Source organism: Urocampus carinirostris, chromosome 17, assembly GCF_059441175.1.
Source record: "Urocampus carinirostris isolate Australia breed hairy pipefish chromosome 17, RoL_Ucar_1.0, whole genome shotgun sequence".
NCBI classification, from domain to species: domain Eukaryota; kingdom Metazoa; phylum Chordata; class Actinopteri; order Syngnathiformes; family Syngnathidae; genus Urocampus; species Urocampus carinirostris.
The window spans coordinates 4664709-4686377 of record NC_142365.1 but is presented as its reverse complement, the minus strand read 5'-3'; the positions used below and the strand labels follow the sequence as shown (position 1 = coordinate 4686377).

The 21669-nt window shown below is 41.4% G+C and overlaps 1 protein-coding gene across 1 annotated transcript in view; it reads right to left on the bottom strand.

The window, feature by feature from the left end:
• The window catches only part of ophn1 (oligophrenin 1), a 59791-nt gene that overhangs the window by 16612 nt on the left and 21510 nt on the right, over positions 1-21669 (bottom strand). The window contains exons 8-16 of the mRNA XM_088321286.1: positions 20630-20759; positions 19443-19543; positions 17337-17428; positions 14437-14515; positions 10589-10622; positions 10441-10503; positions 9550-9624; positions 6187-6271; positions 3282-3340 (exon numbers count right to left, since the gene is read on the bottom strand). Of these exons, the coding sequence (XP_088177412.1) occupies positions 3282-3340; positions 6187-6271; positions 9550-9624; positions 10441-10503; positions 10589-10622; positions 14437-14515; positions 17337-17428; positions 19443-19543; positions 20630-20759 (718 nt within the window). The remainder of the gene's footprint in view (positions 1-3281; positions 3341-6186; positions 6272-9549; positions 9625-10440; positions 10504-10588; positions 10623-14436; positions 14516-17336; positions 17429-19442; positions 19544-20629; positions 20760-21669) is intronic.

The following is a 21669-nucleotide window of genomic DNA, read 5'->3' as shown; positions in this document are numbered from 1 at the left end:
CTGGGGAAGAATCGTTTGAAGGAAACCAAAACCATCCTTTGTCTTCAGCATCTCCCAGTGGGACATCCGGCGAGAACGAAAGACTTCTGCTATTAAACTCCGTTTTTACGATGTTGACTAACTTGACTCAGATTTCCTTTTCTCTAAACTCGTCAGCTGTCCCGCAGCTGAACTTCCAGCCGGCGTTTCATTCCTATGCGTTGCAAAGCGGTTGCTTTTCTCCCGTTTCCGTACGTTGAGCAGTGTGTCGTATAACTGCCGTTGAGATTGAGGAATAATAATTCTTTGGGCTACTTCGTTCCCGTTAACGTTTGAATGGTCTACAGCACAGGTGTCAAACATGCGGCCCGCGGGCCACATCAGGCCCGCTAAGGGATTGAATCCGGCCCACGAGACAACACTCAGAGAAGCGCAAGAGGAAAACAAGCTGCAGGTTGAAATAGGTCAACTTGATGTTGCCAAAGCCAGGTGCCTCCAACAAAGAAACTGTACTTGTATTTATTTCTCTCTCTCTCTTTCTTTCTTTCTTTCTCTCTTTTTTGTTTCTGTCTTTCTTTGTTTCTGTCCTTTTCTTTCCTTCTTGCTTTCTTTCTTTCTTTTTTTGTTTCTGTATTTCTATATTTGTTTCTGTCTTTCTTTCTTTCCTTCATTCTCTATGTCTTTCTTTCTTTCCTTCTTTCTTTCTTTTTTCTCTTTTCCACCCCTTTTCTCCCACTCTGTCTCTGTCTCTTTCACTTTCTGTGTCTCTCTTTTTCTCTTCCTTTGTTGCTCTATGTCTCTTTCTCTCTCTGTGTCTTTTAACCTCTTTTGCTCTAACGTCCTTTTTTCCTTTTCCCTCTTTTCTTTTTCTCTCTTCCTACCCTTCGCGCTTTCTTTTCTCTTTTCTCCCCTTCTATTTTTCTAGATCTCTTTGGATTTCTTTCTTCCTCTCCCTGTATTTTCCCCCTCTCTCACGACTTTTTATCTTTTGTTTTCCATGCTCTCTCCCTCTCTCTTTTTCTTTCTTTGTCCCGCCCTCTCTCCTTTTCCCTCCCTCTTTCTCTTATTTTTTTATCTCTTTTTCTTTCTCTTCAATCTACTCGTCCGGCCCCCGAGAGAATGTTTGTTCTATCGTGCGGCCCCCGAGTTCAAATGAGTTTGACACCCCTGGTCTACAGCTTTTAACGCTAGGACAGACGAAAGACAAATGGAACTTGCCAAACGAACAAACGAAAGACCGAACACGAATAACGAAAGAAAGACCGAACTTGTCGGACGAACAAATGGAAAACCAAACTTAACGAAAGACCGAACTTCACGAAAGAATGAGACGAACAAACTCGAGGAACAAACACACTTGTCGAACAAACAGTTGAAAAAACAGACTAACAACTGAAATTGACCAACGAATGAACGAAAGAAAGACCGAAAATGAAGAAGAAACGACCGAACTTGACGAACAAAAGAAAGACCTAAGTCGACGAATGAACGACAGATCAAACTACCGTATTTTCCGCACTATAGGGCGCACCCCCAAAAAATAGTTTTTGGTCCTATATCTTCCATAGATAAGGCGCACCGGATTATAAGGCGCTACAATGGGAACGTCGACAAAACAGTCAGATGATTCAGTCCAACTTATTACCCCCTTAACATTCCGAAAGCTTGCAAAGAAGCAAATACGTGTCGTAGACACGTGCGGATGCGGTGTCCGTACGATGTCACTCAAATGCATCGTTCCAAATATCATTCGGAAGGTTAAAGTCTTGGGATTCAAGAAATGCCAACCATTCCTTAGTTTCTATTTTCTTTTTCGCTCGCAACTTTACTGTGCATATGACAATAAACACTTGGAATTGAGTTGAATTCACTCAACTCATCACAGTAACATCAAGATCGTTCTAAAAAAGATACCGGGAAAATATAAAGCCGCATAGCTCACCTAAGTTCTCACATTCAATAATGATACGCAATCATGGTCTTCTTACAACCGTGAGTGAAGTAAATCCAGGAGAGTAAAATGTTGACAAATACAGACTAATGAAACATGTTTCTTTATGGCGTAGTTTAGCAAGCTTGCTATTCAGTCATCTTTTTCGGCCAATTGCAGGGTTTGTTTTGGCCTTCTAGCCTATCCGAGGCTCCGAATAACTTCAGTTAATAGCGATCGATTTAACGGATGATTGACACATCTTTTTCGGCCAATTGCAGGGTTTTTTTTGGTCCTCTAGCCAATCCGAGGCTCCGAATAACTTCAGCCAATAGCGAACGATTCAAATGATGATTGACACATTGGTTAGCCAATGAAACGCCGGTATATAAATCCCAGCATACACCGCGGACTACTCCACGTTCGGGGGAAAATCGAGTCGGCGGCTGTTGCGTAAGTTGCGAGACCTTGCGATTTAATATTGAGCCATGTATAAGGCGCACTGTATTATAAGCAGGGATCAGAATGGAGATTTTCATTTTCAGCTGAAATAGCCAGCGTCCAGGAATAAACCAGGGCGGAGCCAGGAGAGAAAGCTTACCACGTGTTGTGAGTCATCATTTGATTCCTATTTAGTTTCTTTTGTCTTTTATTAGCATATTTGCTATTAGAGTAATCCAAAAGTAATTGAAAGTAATCCAGTTAAAGTAACCCTACCCAACCCTGTATTTTATGTTAGTTTTGCCGGAGATCAAATAGATCAAAGCCAGGAGAGAAAGCTTACCACGTGTTGTGAGTCATCATTTTATTCCTATTTAGTTTCTTTTGTCTTTTATTAGCATATTTGCTATTAGAGTAATCCAAAAGTAATTGAAAGTAATCCAGTTAAAGTAACCCTACCCAACACTGTATTTTATGTTAGTTTTGCCGGAGATCAAAGAGATCAAAGCCAGGAGAGAAAGCTTACCACGTGTTGTGAGTCATCATTTTATTCCTATTTAGTTTCTTTTGTCTTTTATTAGCATATTTGCTTTTAGAGTAATCCAAAAGTAATTGAAAGTAATACAGTCAAAGTAACCCTACCCAACCCTGTATTTTATGTTAGTTTTGCCGTAGATCAAAGAGATCAAAGCCAGGAGAGAAAGCTTACCACGTGTTGTGAGTCATCATTTGATTCATATTTAGTTTCTTTTGTCTTTTATTAGTATATTTGGTATTGGAGTAATCCAAAAGTAATTCAAAGTAATCCAGTTAAAGTAACCCTACCCGACCCTGTTAATAAGCTACAGTGATAGAATTGGGGAGTAGGGCTAAGACTTCTGTTTACAGGTTGTAAAAGTACTTTAGCTCATAAAAGCAAAATGTGTCTTACTTGCAGCTAGCATGAGGTTTCGGTGCAAATCGTAGGTCATCAGAGGTTCCGACAGACTCCTGCCGATAAAAAAAGCAACTTGTTAACTTCACATATATTTTTGTGTAATTTTCTCCGTGTACACTACCGTTTAAAAGTTTGGGATCACCTAGGCTATTTTAGATAGATAGATAGATACTTTATTTATCCCCGTCGGAAAATTCACACTTCCAGCAGTATCCTTTTGTTGTTTATCAACAGATTAACAGGATGGCCTCGGGGTGCTGTGTTGTAGTTTAGCAACAGCGGAGTGGATGACGTCACGCGCTAGGCCAAAAGTTCGACGTCCTTGCAGCAGATGGAAATCTTTGTGCCCAGGGTTACACCGCCTCGTGTTCACATAGATAGCGAGTCCGCCTCCTCTCCGCTTCCCGCAGGCTTTTGTGTCACTGTCTAACAGCGCTGAAGCCAAGTAGTTCCGGGTAGCTCCACGTTAGCGTCCGAGATGCTAGACATGAGCCCCGTTTCCATAACACAGCAAACTGCACTCTCTGTACCCTTTGATGTTCATCACCAGCACAGCCAGTTCATCAGTCTTATTTGGTAGAGAGTTCACATTTCCCGTGATTACCGACGGTACCGAAGACTTATATCGCCGTTAGCCGCTTAGCTAGCTCCGGCTCTGCATCCATGACAGGGCCCCCTCATTACGCCGGCACGATAATTCTTCAGGGCAAGGAGTTCATTCCTCGAATAATCGCATTTTTGTGCGTTAAAACCCATAACCATAGGATAGAGAGTAATCCATAGTGGAGTTGTCAAAAGGGACGAAAACCACCGAAGATAGAAGCAGACAATTAAAACAATAAATCACAAAAAGAGTGAAATAACACGGAGCTGCCGCAAAGGCTGCCGCTCGCGGCGGCGCCTATGATGTTCAATTTTGTGCTTTCCATTAAGTCACACATTTATTTATCAAGTTAATTGTCCAATGCCGGTGTTCTTTTGCCCATACAAATAGCTTTCTTTTGTTGGCTAATCTCAGATATTGCTTTTTCTCTGTCGTTCTGGTGAGGAAAGCAGGCTCTGTTGTGGGCACAGAGCTGGACAGCCTGACAACAGTAGCTGAGAGACGGGCAATGAACAAGACCGATCAAACATGGACAATTCATCACTACACAGCATCATCTCCAAACGGAAGAGCAGCTTCAGCGACAGACGGCTGTCACAGTCTTGTTCCACGGACAGACTGGGGATATAATTTCTTCCTCATGCCATGAGGCTCTTTAACTCCACCCGGGGGATGAATAAAGTATCTATCTATCTGAAGATCAGTATCTGTAGTCGCCTCTTCACTGTAGATCTTGACACTGGTGTTTTGCGGGTAGTATTTAACCAAGCTGCTAGTTGAGGACCCGTAAGGCGTCTGTTTTTGCAAACTAGAGACTTTAATGTACTTGTCCTCTTGCTTGGTTGAGCCTCCCACTTCTCTTTCTACTCTGAATAAAGGCTGTTTGAGCTGTTCTCCAAAGGGAGTAGAACATTGTAGGAGCTCCTTAGTTTCTTTTAAATTTCTCACAACAAGAACAAGAAAACACTGTTAAGTTCTCTTCTTTTGGCCATTTTTAAAGTTCAACCAAACCAACAAATTGAATGCTCCAGATACTGGACGAGCTCAAAGGAAGATCAGTGTTATAGCTTCTTTAACCAGCTATACTGTTTTGAGTGGACAACATCAAGTTACTGGGCTTCCACGTCACATCAGATCTCTCCTGGTCTACCAACACTTGGTAAAGGAACAAGGAACAAGGAATTTTCTTCCTCAGGAACCTTGAACAGGCTGGTCTCCACTCTGCCTATTTAGAGCAAAGATCCAGGAAATCCCAAACCTCATTGGGACTGTGTGGTATGGCACCTGCACGTCACAGGAGAGGAAATGACTGGCGGAGGTGCTTAGGACTTCACGTGGAATCATGGACCACGTCCTTCTTGACTTGGAATGTCATATATGCCGGCCGAGTCTAGAGGAGAGCAGAGGCCATCGCCAAGGTTCACAGACACCCAGGTCACAGACTGACTGCTGCTTCCATCAGGGAAGCAGTACAGGAACATCTGAACCACCACTAATAGAGTGAGGGACCAGAACTATCAAGGTCTTCAGTCCCCCACAACCCTCCCTGACTGCAGGACAAGAACTTATAGACTTCAAGCCACAGCACAATGCATCATCTTGGGAACAAAAGTAGACTGTCTTTCTTTTTGTATATTTCCATCCATCCATTATCTCCACCACTTGTCCTCAGTAGGGTCCCAGGGGTGCTGGAGCCCATCCGTGCTGTCTTCGGGCAATGGGCAGAAGACACCCTGAACTGGTTGCCAACCAGTCGCAGGGCACACTTAGACAAACAACCATTTACACATTCACTCATACCTAGGGACAATTTGGAGTCACCAATCAACCTGCCATGCAATGAAATGTGGAAGGAAACCATGGTACCTGGAGGAAACCGGCACAGGGGAGGACATGCAAACTCCATGCAGAGAGGCAGGTCACTAGATTTGAACCTGGGTCCTCTAAAATGGGGATATCGATATTGAATTTTAAACCAGGCATTCGCAGCTAAAATTGTCACGGTTGCCACGGCGTCCAATTGGCCCCGCCCGTGTGGCGCCAGCTGCGGCTCATTGACGGATTGCCTTTCCGTCTTTTTAAGCTCAGTGCTCTCATTTTTCCTTTGTCAGTCCGTCGACGGACTTCTGCCCCGCAAGAGGTGGGTTTCGACTTGGTCCCGTTGGTATTTTTTCATATTGTATAGGGCTGTATTTTCCGATCCGTTTTATGTTATCTTCATGGGAAAAAAACAGTTCAAATAAGGATATTTCTAAGCGACCCCAAACTTGAACGGTGTTGTACGTACTCACGCACCTTAAGTAGAACTTCATCGCACTGGTGATCGTTTTAATGTCCCAGTCTCCACTGTGCAGGTCCACGTCCCCAGAGTTTGCAGGATCTGCGAAGGTGTCACCAAAGCTAATGATGTGCTACTAGATACATGAAAAATATAACACTATTCGGTGTCAAGGGCGGATATTTTGTGTTCGTGTGAACAACTGTGATTCTCGCTTGGAGATTTTCTCCAAGGTAATAAGCGCACCCATCATTTTTATCCTCTCACTGTGGCAAATGTGCTTTAAATGCGATTTTCCATTATCAAAGGGTTTCAGGCGCACCGAACCGAAGTGGTGGGTTTTGACTCGGTCCTGTTTCCTGTTGGTATTTCCTGTCCGGTATTGTTCCCATTTATTTTTGCCCTGTTTAATTACGGTTTCCAGTTTCGTTCCCGTCTAGTTTGTCCTGTTTAATTTCGATATCCTGTTTTGATATTAATCCTGTCTGTCCCGTCCTGTATCGACCCCATCCGTCCGATATCTGCTCGGGCAATTGGTATCGATCTCGTCGGCCTCTGGCTTCCTGTCTTTCCACGCCAGACTGCCGCCTAACGTCCATGACTCCTCATTTCTCGTAAAATGAAAGGCTTGTGTAAAAAGCGTCACGCATTTGGGTCCTGATCCTGTTCCGGTTCCAATTTACTTATGTTACTTTATTATAATCCCAGAGGATAAGATTCCACGTATGTTCTTCTGTGACATGAAAACAAAATGACTCTCATAGATACGGTATGTCCATGAAAATTACAAAAAAATTACAAGCTTGCACAATCCATTGATGTCTCATGCAAGATGAGTTGTATCAAGTTTGAAGTCCGGAAAAAGAGTCTGCACAAGAGGTCCTTAATTTTACGAGTCCTTTTCCTACAACGTAACCGAAATATAATCTATCACATCTCATCAGCTGCACCGCTTATCCTCAGTAGGGTCCCGGGGGTGCTGGAGCCCATCCCAGCAATCATCAGGCAGTGGGCAGGGGACACCCTGAACTGGTTGCCAGCCAATCGCAGGGCACACGGGGACAGACAACTCACTCGCTCATTCACACCTAGGGACAACTTGGACCGGCCAATTCACCTGAAATGCATGTCTTTGGAATGTGGGAGGAAACCGGAGTGCCACGGGGAGAACATACAAACTCCGCACAGGAAGTCTGGAGCTGGATTTGAACCCACGCAGGAGGTTCCCATGACTTGAACTGTGCCGCACATGCGCTAACCACTGCGCCGCCGTGCTGCCCTATAATCTATCTTTCTTCCACATTTCCAAAACAGTCACGTTTATCCTTTCTGGGTTAATTCCAGACTCGATTAAGACGGAGTACTTACTATTTTTAATCACTTTAAGTCGGGGTTTTTTTAGTAACCCAATTGGGGGAAGAAGCCATTTCTGAGCTAAGTATAAGTAGTAACAATATTAAAAATGAAGTAGTAATACAGGGAAATAAATTGTATTTTCCGCACTATTGGACGCACTATTTAGCCGAATCAAATAGTTTAACAGATCAGATCTCTGCCTGTGCTGATTTTACAATCGTGTGCAGGAGACAGAGCGACGAGACTCCGGGGGATCCTCTGTTATAATTCATGCCGATGGAATGTTTACGCCCCATGACCAAGCCTCTGGCTGATTGGTCCGCGCCGTGTTGGTGCAATGATCCCAATCGTCCTTCAAAGCATTGGGAGAAGGGTGAAAGGTCGCCCTTTGCCCACAGGCAAGGTAATAAGTCATTGTTATCTACACAAACAGAAACCAAAGACACATTCCAAAGCACAGGTGTTTTTACGACAGCCTTCTCTCAGAGTTTGCCCTCAAACACTGAAGTCAGATTTTAGAACAAGTATATTTGACTTTATGTAAGATAAGACAGTGTATAAAATAGTATATACTGTAAATTCCGGACTATAAGCCGCTACTTTTTCCGCAAACTTTCAACATTGCGGCTTATTCAGTGATGCGGCCAATTTCTGTAATTTTTGTAACGGCCGCCAGCGGCGCTCAAGTACAAAAGGTAAGATTTAGAACGGTGGAATATATGCGCCGAGGAAGACTGCAACTTGTTCGCTTGACTAGCGGCGAGAAATCTTTCACTAAAACTGGCTGCATGCGAAAGTCTGCCAGTGGATCCTGACAGCGCGGGGCAGCATCAAAAAATCCACCATCACCAACGGGTTCCGAAACGCCGGTCTGGTGCGTGACGGAGAGGAGGGCACAGAATCAGGAGTGGATGGGAGCATGGGACGACGTCTATATGACAAAGTTTCCTTCCGACACTGAGGAAAACGACTTTGATGGCTTCAGTTCTAAGGAGGAAGATGAGGACGGTTTACCGTGATCTTTACAAGTACGGTATGTTTTTTTAACAGACCCGTTTACTGTGTTGCGAGTGTGTTGCTAGCGTGTTGCTACCATTAACTGCCCGGATGAAAGTTATATTATTATTAAAGCTTTGAAAACTCTCTCTGTGTACCGTCTTTCTTTGTAAATATGTGTAACCTTGTATAATATGTATTTGCAACTGTATATTTTTGTAATGTATCCATTTGTATTTATTTTGGACGCTTATTCTGATATGTTTTGGACGGGCGAATTAAAAAGAAGGGGCGTAACAAACGTGGGGACCGGTAAAGGTGAGTGTTTGTGGACACGGCGGACAATAGTGGATATCTATTTTTCCCACCCTTACCTTTGGAAATATACACTTTTTTCTTTGGATTACTTTCAACGGGACCCGGACTCTGCCGGTCTGCATCAAACCTTAAGTACCGGTATCATTTTCCGTTCATTTTGCCGGCTGTGAATTTTGGACTGTGTACTTTACTAAAGGATATTCAGTTATTTTGTATTTGTGTTACATTTTTTAATGTGGGCGCATGCGGCTTATATACAGGTGCGGCTTGTGTAAAATCGGTTTTCCTCTCAAAATGTGGCGGGTGCAGCTTATAATCAGGTGCGCTCTATAGTTCGGAATTTACGGTAACTTCAGGACTCATTACCAAGAAAACTAATTGTGTTCCAGGAGCGTGAGACACATTGCTCCTGACGGTGGTCATCAATGATAATAAAGACAATTCCAATTCTAACGATTTTGGTCATGCTAAAAATGGCCACAAATGCCCCCCTAAGCCTTAGTTTTGGATGCTTGTTTAGGAAAGCCTTTCTTACGAATGTGCTGTGAATAAATTCAGACCCGGACGAATTGATGTTCAATATCAATGACATCATTTTTTCGTCTTCCTGTGAGAATACCAACCTCTTGACACACGCATCTGCAAAGTGCAATTTGACGAGCCCAAACCTCAGTCAGCAAGTGCGTCCATTTGCATTTGGGTTTCCTTACCAAAGAAGGCGTTCAGAAGTTTCTGCACTTGGATGTTACTGCCAACCGTCCGGTACACGCCCTCTTGTGTGACTCCTACGAAAACGGGAAAGAGCGTGAGTCGCGTCTCTCAAAAAGGAGAAATGGAAATGTGGCGCGTGCTTCTCGGCAGAGAGACGGTCTTCCTCATTTCGGGATCTGTCATTTCTTTATTAAGTCTGGTCTCCGACGAAGGGACGAGCGAAAATCCGATAAAATGATGAAGCTGAAAACATATGTGACTTATTGATCGGTTTTCAGATGGCGGGAAAAATATCAGGGTTGGGTAGGGTTACTTTTACTGGATTACTTTCAATGAATTTTGGACTACTCCAATACCAAATATGCTAATAAAAGACAAAAGATACTCAATATGAATAAAATGACTACATTTTGTGCAGGCTTGGGGAGCAACGAAATACACGGAACGGCAAAAATGATGTTGGCAAACTGTTTGGATTTATTTTCATTTTGTTTCTGTCGCATTTGATATTAGTTTTGCCGGAGATCAAAGAGATCAAAGCCAGGAGAGAAAGCTTACCACGTGTTGTGAGTCATCATTGTAGCACCGAACGTTGAAAACTTTGACAGTCCAACATTCCAAAGTTGAAACTTCCATGCCAATTGTGTTTGTAATAATGCATTGTTCATCAAATTTTTTTTATAAAGTACGATAACTTCTTTATAAAAACGCTCTTGCCGCCCTCTGCTGGACCAAAGCGGTACTACAACTCCCATCGTCACAACAAAATCGCGTGCACTCTTATTTGCATTAATTTAACGAATCGTTGATCTAATGAGTCGCCAACGCTTTCAATAATCGATTTTATCGATTAGTTGTTGCAGCCCTACATCCAGATTCTATAGCCTCACCTTTCTCTTCCACAAAGTTGATGCATTTGCGCACAAACTTGAATCCAATTTCATTGAGTTCCACTGTTTGGAGGAAAAAAAGTCGAAATCCAACTGATCAACTTCAAATAACGAGTGAGTGTAAGAATAGAAGAATAGGATCACTTACTTTCTGCTTGTTTGTGAATCGGGGAGTGATAGATCTGGAATGGCAAAAATGGCAGATTACAGAGGAATACCAGATTAGGAGGGATTAGCCGAAATGGCAGTTTTGCATTTCACACAAATGAGAAGAATCTTATTTTAGTTTTGGGTGGTCACTTCAGATAACACTGAAAATACTTCTTCTTCTTTTTTCCTTTTTTTCCCGTCAAATGAAATATTGTAATCGACTTCATCCCGCAAAAAAAATTCAAACGAAGAACAATAGTGACGAGAAAGTGACAAGTACGGTATGTTTTTTAACAGACCCGTTTACTGTGTTGCAAGCGTGTTGCTACCATTAACTGCCCGGATGGAAGTTATATTATTATTATTATTAAAGCTTTGAAAACTCTCTCGGTGTACCGTCTTTCTTTGTAAATATGTGTAACCCATGTATAATATGTATTTGCAACTGTATATTTTTGTAACGTATTTATTTGTATTTATTTTGGACGCTTATTCTGATATGTTTTGGACGGGCGAATTAAAAAGAAGGGGCGTAACAAACGCGGGCTGACGGGAAGTGGGGACTGGTAAAAGTGAGTGTTTGTGGACAGGGCGGACAATAGTGGATATATATTTTTCCCACCCTTACCTTTGGAAATATACACTTTTTTCTTTGGATTACTATCAACGGGACCCGGACTCTGCCAGTCTGCATCAAACCTTAAGTACGGGTATCATTTTCCGTTGATTTTGCTGGCTGTGAATTTTGGACTGTGTACTTTACTAAAGGATATTCAGTTATTTTGTATTTGTGTTACATTTTTTAATGTGGGCGCATGCGGCTTATATACAGGTGCGGCTTGTGTAAGTACAAAATCGGTTTTCTTCTCAAAATGTGGCGGGTGCGGCTTATAATCAGGTGCGCTCTATAGTCACTTCAGATAACACTGAAAAAACAACTCTGGATTAGAGTATCTTTGAAGAGTTTGGAAATCTCAAGTACTGCCCAAAACCAGCAGAAATACTTCTTGTTTTTTTCCTGTCAAATGAAATATTGTAATCGACTTCATCCCGCAAAAAAATTCAAACGAAGAACAATAGTTCCGAGAAAATACGACCCACTTATCCCAAACATTTGGATTACATAAATTCAACCTTAGACATACGATTAAAATAAAAAAAGTAGATTAAATACATTTATACTCATGTTTTATCCAGACGGTGAGAAGAAATCAAATCTGAAACGGAATAGATGCGGAGTTTGTATGTTCTCCCCATGCTTGCGTGGGTTCCCTCCGGGCACTCCGGTTTCCTCCCACATTCCAAAGACATGCATTTCAGGTGGATTGGCCGGTCCAAATTGTCCCTAGGTGTGAATGAGCGAGCGAGTTGTCTGTCCCTGTGTGCCCTGCGATTGGCTGGCAACCAGTTCAGGGTGTCCCCTGCCCACTGCCCGATGATTGCTGGGATGGGCTCCAGCACCCCCGCGACCCTACTGAGGATAAGCGGTGTAGCTAATGAGATATGAGATATATATATATCAGTTCGGGACAACTCCGATAATTTTTTACCAAGAGAAGTGGAATAAATTTTCCAAGGTGAGTTTTAGATGTTTCCTTTGTTACAAGCAAAAAGTTATTCTAAAGAAAACGTTTCAATATAGGCTGGGAATTAAACGCCTAAATTAGGGGTGTCAAACTCATTTAGCTCTCACAGGGGCCAGACTAGTAGATTAGAGAGGAAGAAAGAAAGGCCGAAAGAGTTCAAGAAAGAAAAACGGAAAGAAAGACAGTCTTCAACCCCCTTGGTTCCGTGCTATGTTAATCTAGCCGACAATCGCTTTACTTAACTAATTTGATCCCTTCTCTGATCATTCAAGAATCCACGCCAATAATAAGAATCAATAATTATCACTAAAGTCCTTGTTTTTTTTATTTTTCCACTCATCAAGTGGTTTCGGGACACTTACGATTTTGGTGCCGTTTCAAAAACAAATCATTCATGTCAGGACTGTTTTAGTGTGTTAATCACATTGAGAGTGTGTCAGCAATGTGACACAATTTATACCCTTATTATAACAATTGTACCCTTTGAAACCAATTGAAACGCCTTCAATCGGTTCCAGTCTCCTAACCGAGGAAAAAAATACATTTTTCGGGCGGCATGGTTTTAATGAAGGAAAGCGGGACTGCATTGTAGAATTTTAACAAAGCGTATAATTTAGAACAAGTAATAAAAGAGAATTCAAAGCGATTTCAGAATTGTACGTGTTTTCTTCCAACGGGTGGGGCTTTAAAGTCAATGACACCAACAGCTGGAGCCTCAGTTTACTTTTATTTATTTGTATTCCTTCCGAACCTTCGGTAACCCGTATTAGAATACTGAAATAACAAAATCCTATGTAGTAAGTACTACTTAAATGTAAACATAAGATTAATCAAACATTAGAAACAAATATACACGTAAATTGAAAATAAAATAATTTTTACTTTTAGTGTGACGTGACCTGGTCGAGTGGAGTAGCGGGTGGATGACAGCAATGGTGGATTAAAAATGAAACTGATTTTAAACATCCCATTACCAAGGATTAAAAAGTTCTAGATGTTCTCGGCCCACTGCCCAAAGATAGCTGGGATGGGCTGCAGCAGCCCCGCTTTTAAAAAAGCCTCCTTATTATTAATAATAATCCGGATCGTCGATTAGTTATGGCAATGTAATTTAGCAAGGGTAGCGATTTGTTTATATATTTGCGGTGGTGCTTAAATTTCGCTATACTTGTATAATGACAATAAAGGCATTCAATCCAATTCAATTCAAGATTTCCTAATCACCGTAAGCCTCGGTTCCATGGTTATCATGTTTTTGCTTCTCCCGTTAGCAACAAAACCCACATATTGAATAAATACAGTGCAAAAAAATCTGTACGTATTTCCAACTCCAAGTTATTACGAAGCACACGAGATTTGAAATTAAATGAAGTAAGAGAAAGGCATTATGGGAAGGAGTTCTGCCAATACCAGATCCGTATTTTCATGTGGCGAAAACCTATAGCAGACCTGCATTTTATATGACTTCGACCAATAACAATTTGAATTTGAGTTTTTGGCCTCGCAAAATCATTTGCGGTTGATGTCGTATAGGGGCTGAAAAACATCTCATTTCACACCATAAAGTGAGAAGGTCCTATAGTGGGAAAAGTGCCATAAAGAGGGGGAATCAATTGTAAGAAGGGGGCAGCACTAGCACTCGCCTCGGAACTGAGAGGTCTCAGGTTCAATTCCCGGCTCCCCAGAGTTTAATGTTGAAGTGTCCTCGGGCAAGCCACTGAACCTCTAATGCAGGGGTGTCCAAACTTTTCAGAAAGCGGGCCGGATTTCGTTAGCTAAAATGTGTGAGGGCCAACTATTCAGCATGGCGTTATTTGGAAAAAAAACCACTGAAAAAATTGCAGAAATTTCCTTTGACCCGCAGGGTCTCGTGAAAAAGCGCTGCTGTGGCGCTAAAACAGCTTCCAGTTGCTTCACATTTTCAAAGCTTTCATTTCCAGTCAGATTTTTGCAGTCTGCTGACAGTTACTCTTGATCATATTCTTCATTTTTTCGGAGTTCAGTGAAAACATTCTCTTGTGATGTCCTGGAAGTGGCGGCCCTCACAGTCAACTATCCTTTTTCTATTAACAGTCGCCAATTCTTATAGAAAGCCGAGGGTATTTGGCCAAAGGACTACTCTCATGAATTGATTTTTTTTTTTTTGAGAAGACATTATCGGCAGGAGTCTCGCTTGTCTGCTTCCTTCACCACCCATTTTATGAACTCGAAAGTTTAGTTCCACCAAATAAATTCAAAAAAATTATAAAAAAAGGCTCACAGGCTCTTTTCCATCCATGGCTTCCATCCACAACTTCCTGTCTTCCTCCGAGAGAGCCTGGAACGTGACGGCTGCGTTTCTATGGAAACAGTCACCAAAATGTCATTTAAGAGGCAAAGGTTGAAATGAAATTATTCCGATTGAACAGTGAAGGATTTTATACATTTTACTATAAAGGATTTTATGCGATTAAATACAAGTTACATTTATCGAGTGCAATGAAGATTTTCACTGAGTGGGCTTCAGGTCACTCTGTTACAAATTTGGAATGTTTTGGCTGGGGAATTTTGATAACAGGACTCTGACGAAGGACGTCAGGCATTGTTTTGATAAACGCTCGGTGTTGTTTTGAGTTTCTCCACACATCGAAGCGAGGGGGTGGACCCCACGTAGGGGCTTTCATAGATAGATAGATAGATAGATAGATACTTTATTCATCCCCGCAGGGAAATTCACATTTCCAGCAGCATCCCTGCGCTGAGAACAATACAATAATAAAGCAAAAAGAATACAATATACAAATACACAAATACCCAATGTGACGTGCTAATACCCACTGTAGCGTGTTATATAGAGTTTTCATTGGCACGCCCACGGGAGGAGCCGGCACACCAGCTTGCGGGAAAAACGTGGGCCGAGGAGGTAGCAGAAGATCGAGAGAGGAGGTTTGACAGAGACTCGAGCGACACTAATTAGTCTCATTCGGCCATACATTCGATTGGAGTTCACTTAGCTAATTTAAGAAATTAAATCTGCCCAAGTGTGGAAATTATCTTCCAAAAACGTGCAATTAGAACCATACACAGGGTAGGATATCGAGATCATACTCATATTTTATTCCTGAAGTCCAAATGATTAAAATTGGATGATTTTGTAAAATTTTTCACTGCACAACTGCTATTTAAGGTCAACAAGAACATAGTGCCAGAAAACATCCCAAAATTATTCATTCGGAAAGAGGGAAATTATAACTTAAGGGGCTGTCGTGAATTCATAATCCCAAAGGTGAGAACCACCAGGAAAAGGATGTTTGCGTCTGTGTGTGGAGTCAAACTTTGGAACAATTTATAAGACGAGATCAAACAATGTCCAACTATTCACTAATTTAAATATAAAAAAACATTCCTGGCGGTATACAGAGAAGAAGAAAATGGGGTATGAGTGATACGAGTCACTGGGAATAGTGCGTCTAGAACACAGGTGTCAAACGGGCGGCCCGCGGGCCGGATCAGGCCCGCTAAAGGATTGAATCCGGCCCGCGAGACAACACTATGAGAAGCGCAAGAGAAAAACAAGCTGCAGGTTGAATTAAGTCAACTTGATGTTGCCAAAGCCAGGTCTCTCTCTCTCTCTCTCTCTCTCTCTCTCTCTCTCTCTCTCTCTCTCTCTCTCTCTCTCTCTCTCTCTCTCTCTCTCTCCTCTCTCTCTCTCTCCTCTCTCTCTCCATCTCTCTCTCTCTCTCTCTCTCCTCTCTCTCTCTCTCCTCTCTCTCTCTCTCTCTCTCTCTCTCCTCTCTCTCTCTCTCTCTCTCTCTCTCGTCTCTCTCCTCTCTCTCTCTCTCTCTCTCTCTGTCTGTCTGTCTGTCTGTCTGTCTGTCTGTCTGTCTGTCTGTCTGTCTGTCTGTCTGTCTGTCTGTTTGTTTTCCACCCATTTCCACTCAGTCTCTGTAACTCTCCGTGTCTCTCTTTTTCTCTTCCTTTGTTGCTCTTTGTCTCTTTCTCTCTCTGTGTCTTTTGACCTCTTTTGCTCTAACTTCCCTTTTTCCTTTTCTCTCTTTTCTCTTTCTCTCTTCATACCCTTCGTGTTTTCTCTTCTCTCCTTCTGTCTTTCTATTTCTCTTTGTATTTCTTTCTTCCTCTCCCTTTCTTTTCCACCTCTCTCACGACTTTTTATCTTTTGTTTCTCACGCTTTCTCCCTCTCTCTCTTTCTTTGTCCTACCCTCTCTCTTTTTCCCTCCCTCTTTCTCTTATTTCTTTATCCCTCTTTTTCTTTCTCTTTATTCTACTAGTCCGGCCCCCGACAGAATGTTTGTTCTATCGTGTGGCCCCCGAGTTCAAATGAGTTTGACACCCCTGGTCTACAACTGTTATTATTAATATTATTACTATTGTTTTTATCATAATTGGTGTATTTAATAGGGCAGATGAAGGGGTAGGGGAATATAAGCCCCTTTTCGAACATATTATGTAACATTATTTTGTTGTTGAGTTATTGTTTCTGTTCCGTTTTTATTTTAATGTTCGAAATAAAGTTGTAATTCATTCATTCAACCTTTGGATATGGACTCAAACGGTAAGCATAGTAAAGTATAGTAATACAATCTTAACTAAGGAAAAAGATGATGCAATTCAAAAAAACCAATGTATTTGAACGCAACATTGGCTACCAAACAAAAGTTCAAATGAAGTTGCTAATCTCATCCATAAATTACCCCAAACGACAGCCAATTTCAGTAAAACCGTCATGCAAATCTTAAATATATATTCAACAAGGACATAAAAATGCACAAAATGGATTCCGAATAAATCAAATGTCATGTTTTTGTTTTTTACTGCGCCAGATAAACCGCACTGAGAACAGTCAGCGCCAGGTTGTTTCTCTGCAAAGGAAATGCTGCCGCCTTCAGGCAGCTAGACGAATTGCATTGTCATGATTGAGTTAAAACATGACTTGGAGCGGTTGCTCAACTTCACACGCTTCCAGAGCGGCTTAAACAATTTTTACTGCTAAATTAAAGATAAAAACCCAAATTTTCTCAGCCTGGTGAGATAAAAATGAACTTGTCGCGTCTGTTGATGGCGCTCAGAGAAATAAATCCCCGTACTTGATAAGCAAGCCGTTGATTTCATCAGTCACCAATTTTCGCCTTTAGCGCCCCCTTGTGAAGCGTGCCACTGACCTCTCGTTGACTTCCACGTCGAAACAAAAGCGCTTGTCTATGGAATCTGTCTTGCGGCGCACGCAAGACTTCAGGGTCAGCTGTGTGGGTCCCTGAAGCAAATAGGAAAAAAAAAACATTACTGTATTTTCTGCACGATAAAACACACTGGATTATAAGCCGCACCTCTTCTAACATGATATAGACTCTCATCATATTTTTCTCATACATAAGGCGCATGAATTTGAGACTACAGTATGAGCTACTGTGTGTGTTCGTGAAAAATACTGTATTTTCGGCACTAAAAGACGCACCTGATTATAAGCCGCACCCCTTCTAACATAAAATAGACTCTCATTTTATTTTTCTCATACATAAGGCGCATGAATTTGAGACTAACAGTATGAGCTACTGTGTGTGTTTGTGAAAAATACTGTATTTTCTGCACTATAAAACGCACCGGATTATAAGCCGCACCCCTTCTAACATAAAATAGACTCTCATAATATTTTTATCATACGCGAGGCGCATGAAATTGAGACTACAGTATGAGCTGCTGTGTGTGTTTGTGAAAAATACTGTATTTTCTGCACTATAAAACGCACCGGATTATAAGCCGCACCCCTTCTAACATAAAATAGACTCTCATAATATTTTTATCATACGCGAGGCGCATGAAATTGAGACTACAGTATGAGCTGCTGTGTGTGTTTGTGAAAAATACTGTATTTTCTGCACTATAAAACGCACCGGATTATAAGCCGCACCCCTTCTAACATAAAATAGACTCTCATAATATTTTTATCATACGCGAGGCGCATGAAATTGAGACTACAGTATGAGCTGCTGTGTGTGTTTGTGAAAAATACTGTATTTTCTGCACTATAAAACGCACCGGATTATAAGCCGCACCCCTTCTAACATAAAATAGACTCTCATAATATTTTTATCATACGCGAGGCGCATGAAATTGAGACTACAGTATGAGCTGCTGTGTGTGTTTGTGAAAAATACTGTATTTTCTGCACTATAAAACGCACCGGATTATAAGCCGCACCCCTCCATAACATAAAATAGTCTCTCATCATATTTTTCTCATACATAAGGCGCGTGAAATTGAGACTACAGTATGAGCTACTGTGTGTGTTCATAAGAAATACTGTATTTTCTGCACTATAAAACGCACCGGATTATAAGCCGCACCCCTTCTAACATGAAATAGACTCTCATCATATTTTCGGTGTGTAAAAAAGCTAATATTTTGAATTTTACAATTTTGGTGTTTTGCAGTGATCCCCTGTAAAACATTTACTAATCACTAAATAGTTTGGAGCATAATGTTTTAACATTATTGATAATATATCATTAAAAAACAAAAAATCTAAGAAGCCATTTGGAATCCGAGCAGAGCCAAAAGAGCTGGTTTTCTAAATAGAGCTGTCCTCTTGGGTGCGATCAGTAGAGGGCAGTGACGCTTCACATGACAAAACCACAATGACTGAAAGCAGGCAGGTCGGCGTCATTTTCACACACTTATTTTTTAATAATTTTAGAGGGTGTTCTATCGTGTTTATGAGAAGAAACATGGAAATCGCAACAATATCAAGCATTATCAAGCACTTCACACAAAATTTCAAATTTTGCTGACCTTGAAAACACATTAAAATTCAAGTATTTTTAGGGATTTTAAGCACCCGTCTGAACCCTGAATTTACCACTAGACCACCAGTGCTATAGATGACGTGCGAAAAGGCATAAGAGCTGTTTGTAGGATTGCTTGGTGAAGATGTGGAAAGAGTGCACTATGCAATGAGTTTTCTTAGCACTGCGAGTAAAAATAGTGTGATCATGAGATAAGCTCGAATGCCTTGCTGTGTGTTCCAGTATATGTACCAGTGGCCTAGTGTTGGTGCACACACTGTCACTACACAGGTTCGATTCCCATTGCATACAATATTTTGCACTTTGGGTCGCTGATGATTATCGATTTGAACATTGCTCAAATACGGTAATATTCAAGTAAAACTAGGGGTTTTGGATGCGTCTTGTATTCCAGAAAATACGCTATATCTACATATATCTATATTTTGAATTTAAATGAAAAACAAAGATGATTTATGACCACACCTGCTTGGTGGTGGGTTTCTGTTCACAAGGTACCATGATGAGAAGTCTTCCCTCTGTGTGATACTTGCAGTAGTATTTGACCCACGTCATGCCCAGGGCCCCTGTAGGAACAAAAACCAAACAGAACACACCTCAAATAAACTGGGTACAGTAGACGCCCGGCTGAACTCCCTCCCACTATGACTTTCTCTACGTTCAGGCAAGAGTAAGCGCGATACAGCAATGGATCTTTTGTACGGTTATTCCTAGCAATGGTTCCCAAGAAATGCAGTGAGACTAAAGGGAGAAGCAAAATTATGATAACCATGGAAAAGAAGCTTGCGGTTGTCGACAGATATGAAGAAGGCAGACACGTTACCCTCGCTGAAATGCATGGTCTTAACTAACTGACGGTAAGGAAAATTATTAAGAACAAGGAGGCAATTAAAGCAATTAGGTTATTACAACAATCCTCACAAGTGGAGTTTTAAATTTATTCCGCTGTCTACTCCCTCTGCATCCACCCGCCAACTCCACTGTACCATCTCAAGTCATGCCCCACTAAAGTTAATTCAACTTTGGGTGCATGTTATACATGAGGTCTTGGTAGCAATGGGTTACAAAACCCTGTCGCGGCGGTAAGAGCGCCGAACTCTTAACCACTGGACCACCGGTAATATAGATGACATGTGAAAAGGCATCGAGTTTTAGCACATTTCAAATTTTCAATTCTGGAATAGATTAAAAGAATAGAATGTAAATCAATATTCCTCTCAGAGACCCCATGATTAGTCTGATAAACCTGTCCTCTTGGACAGTAGGGGGCAGTAACGCTTTATAAGATAATGAGGAATGGAGCCACCAATGGCGTCATTTTTACGCACTTTTTTTTTATTGATTTTTTTTCATTTAAAAGTATGGTCGACCCAGTCAAACTGCCAGAAAACACGGCAACGGAAATAATTTCCAGCATGTTCAAACAATTCACCCAAAATTCAAGCATTTTTCTGATGTGGAAGACACGACAAGCATTTTCAAGGATTTCAAGCACCCGTACGAACCCTGGTACATAAAACTTAAATATTCTTCTCACGTATTAGCTAATCACCATGGGTTTCTATCCCCCACTTTGCGATCCCCACATGGGAATGGATTAATGCCTTATCCCCGGAAGGGTCTTCTATAATAGAAGCAAGTATCTGACTCACATTTCTCCTGACAGTAGAGATAGCCGGCCATCGGGAGCCAACTGGGCCTTTTGCAGATCTGCGACGAGTTCTTCATCCGCTTCATCAGGTCCTCCATCTCCTCCCGAGTGCTCTCGTAGTGGTTCCTCGTCTAGGGGGCGCAACCAGACCAGTTTTTGTCACAGTCGGATTTGAGATAAGAGCGTTTTTTCTCAGATTGTTTATAATTAAAAGCCTGCTGGTACGTGCATTTCTTAGATGTGTTCGAGGAAAACTCAGACGCGTGGGATGGCGTTTGGACTGTATTTGAAAGAACCCTTTTCTTACTTTCACCATTCTCATAATGTACTAATAGAAATCCGCGCGCACGAGCATTAAATCACTCTCCATCAGGGTTGGGTAGGGTTACTTTAACTGGATTACTTTCAATTACTATTGGATTACTCCAATACCAAATATGCTAATAAAAGACAAAATAAACAAAATATGAATAAAATGATGACTCACAACACGTGGTAAGCTTTCTCTCCTGGCTTTGATCTCCGGCATTATATATATATATATATATATATATATATATATATACTGGACTGTCTCAGAAAATGAGAATATTGTGATAAAGTTCTTTATTTTCTGTCATACATTCTGGATTCATTACACATCAACTGAACTATTTCAAGCCTTTTATTATTTGAATATTGCTGATTTTGGCTTACAGCTGAAAAAAACTCAAAAATCCTATCTCAAAATATTAGAATACTTCCTCAGACCAAGTAAAAAAAATAATTTTATAACAGCAAAACTAAATCAAACATTTGAAAATGTCCATTGTTGCACTCAGTACTTGGTTGGGAATCCTTTTGCACGGATTACTGCATCAATCCGGCGTGGCATGGAGGCAATCAGCCTGTGGCATTGCTGAGGTGTTATTGATGCCCAGGATGCTTCGATAGCGGCCTTCAGCTCATTTGCATTTGTAGGTCTGGTGTCTTTCATCTTCTTCTCAACTATACCCCACAAATTCTCGATGGGGTTCAGGTCAGGGGAATTAGCAGGCCAAT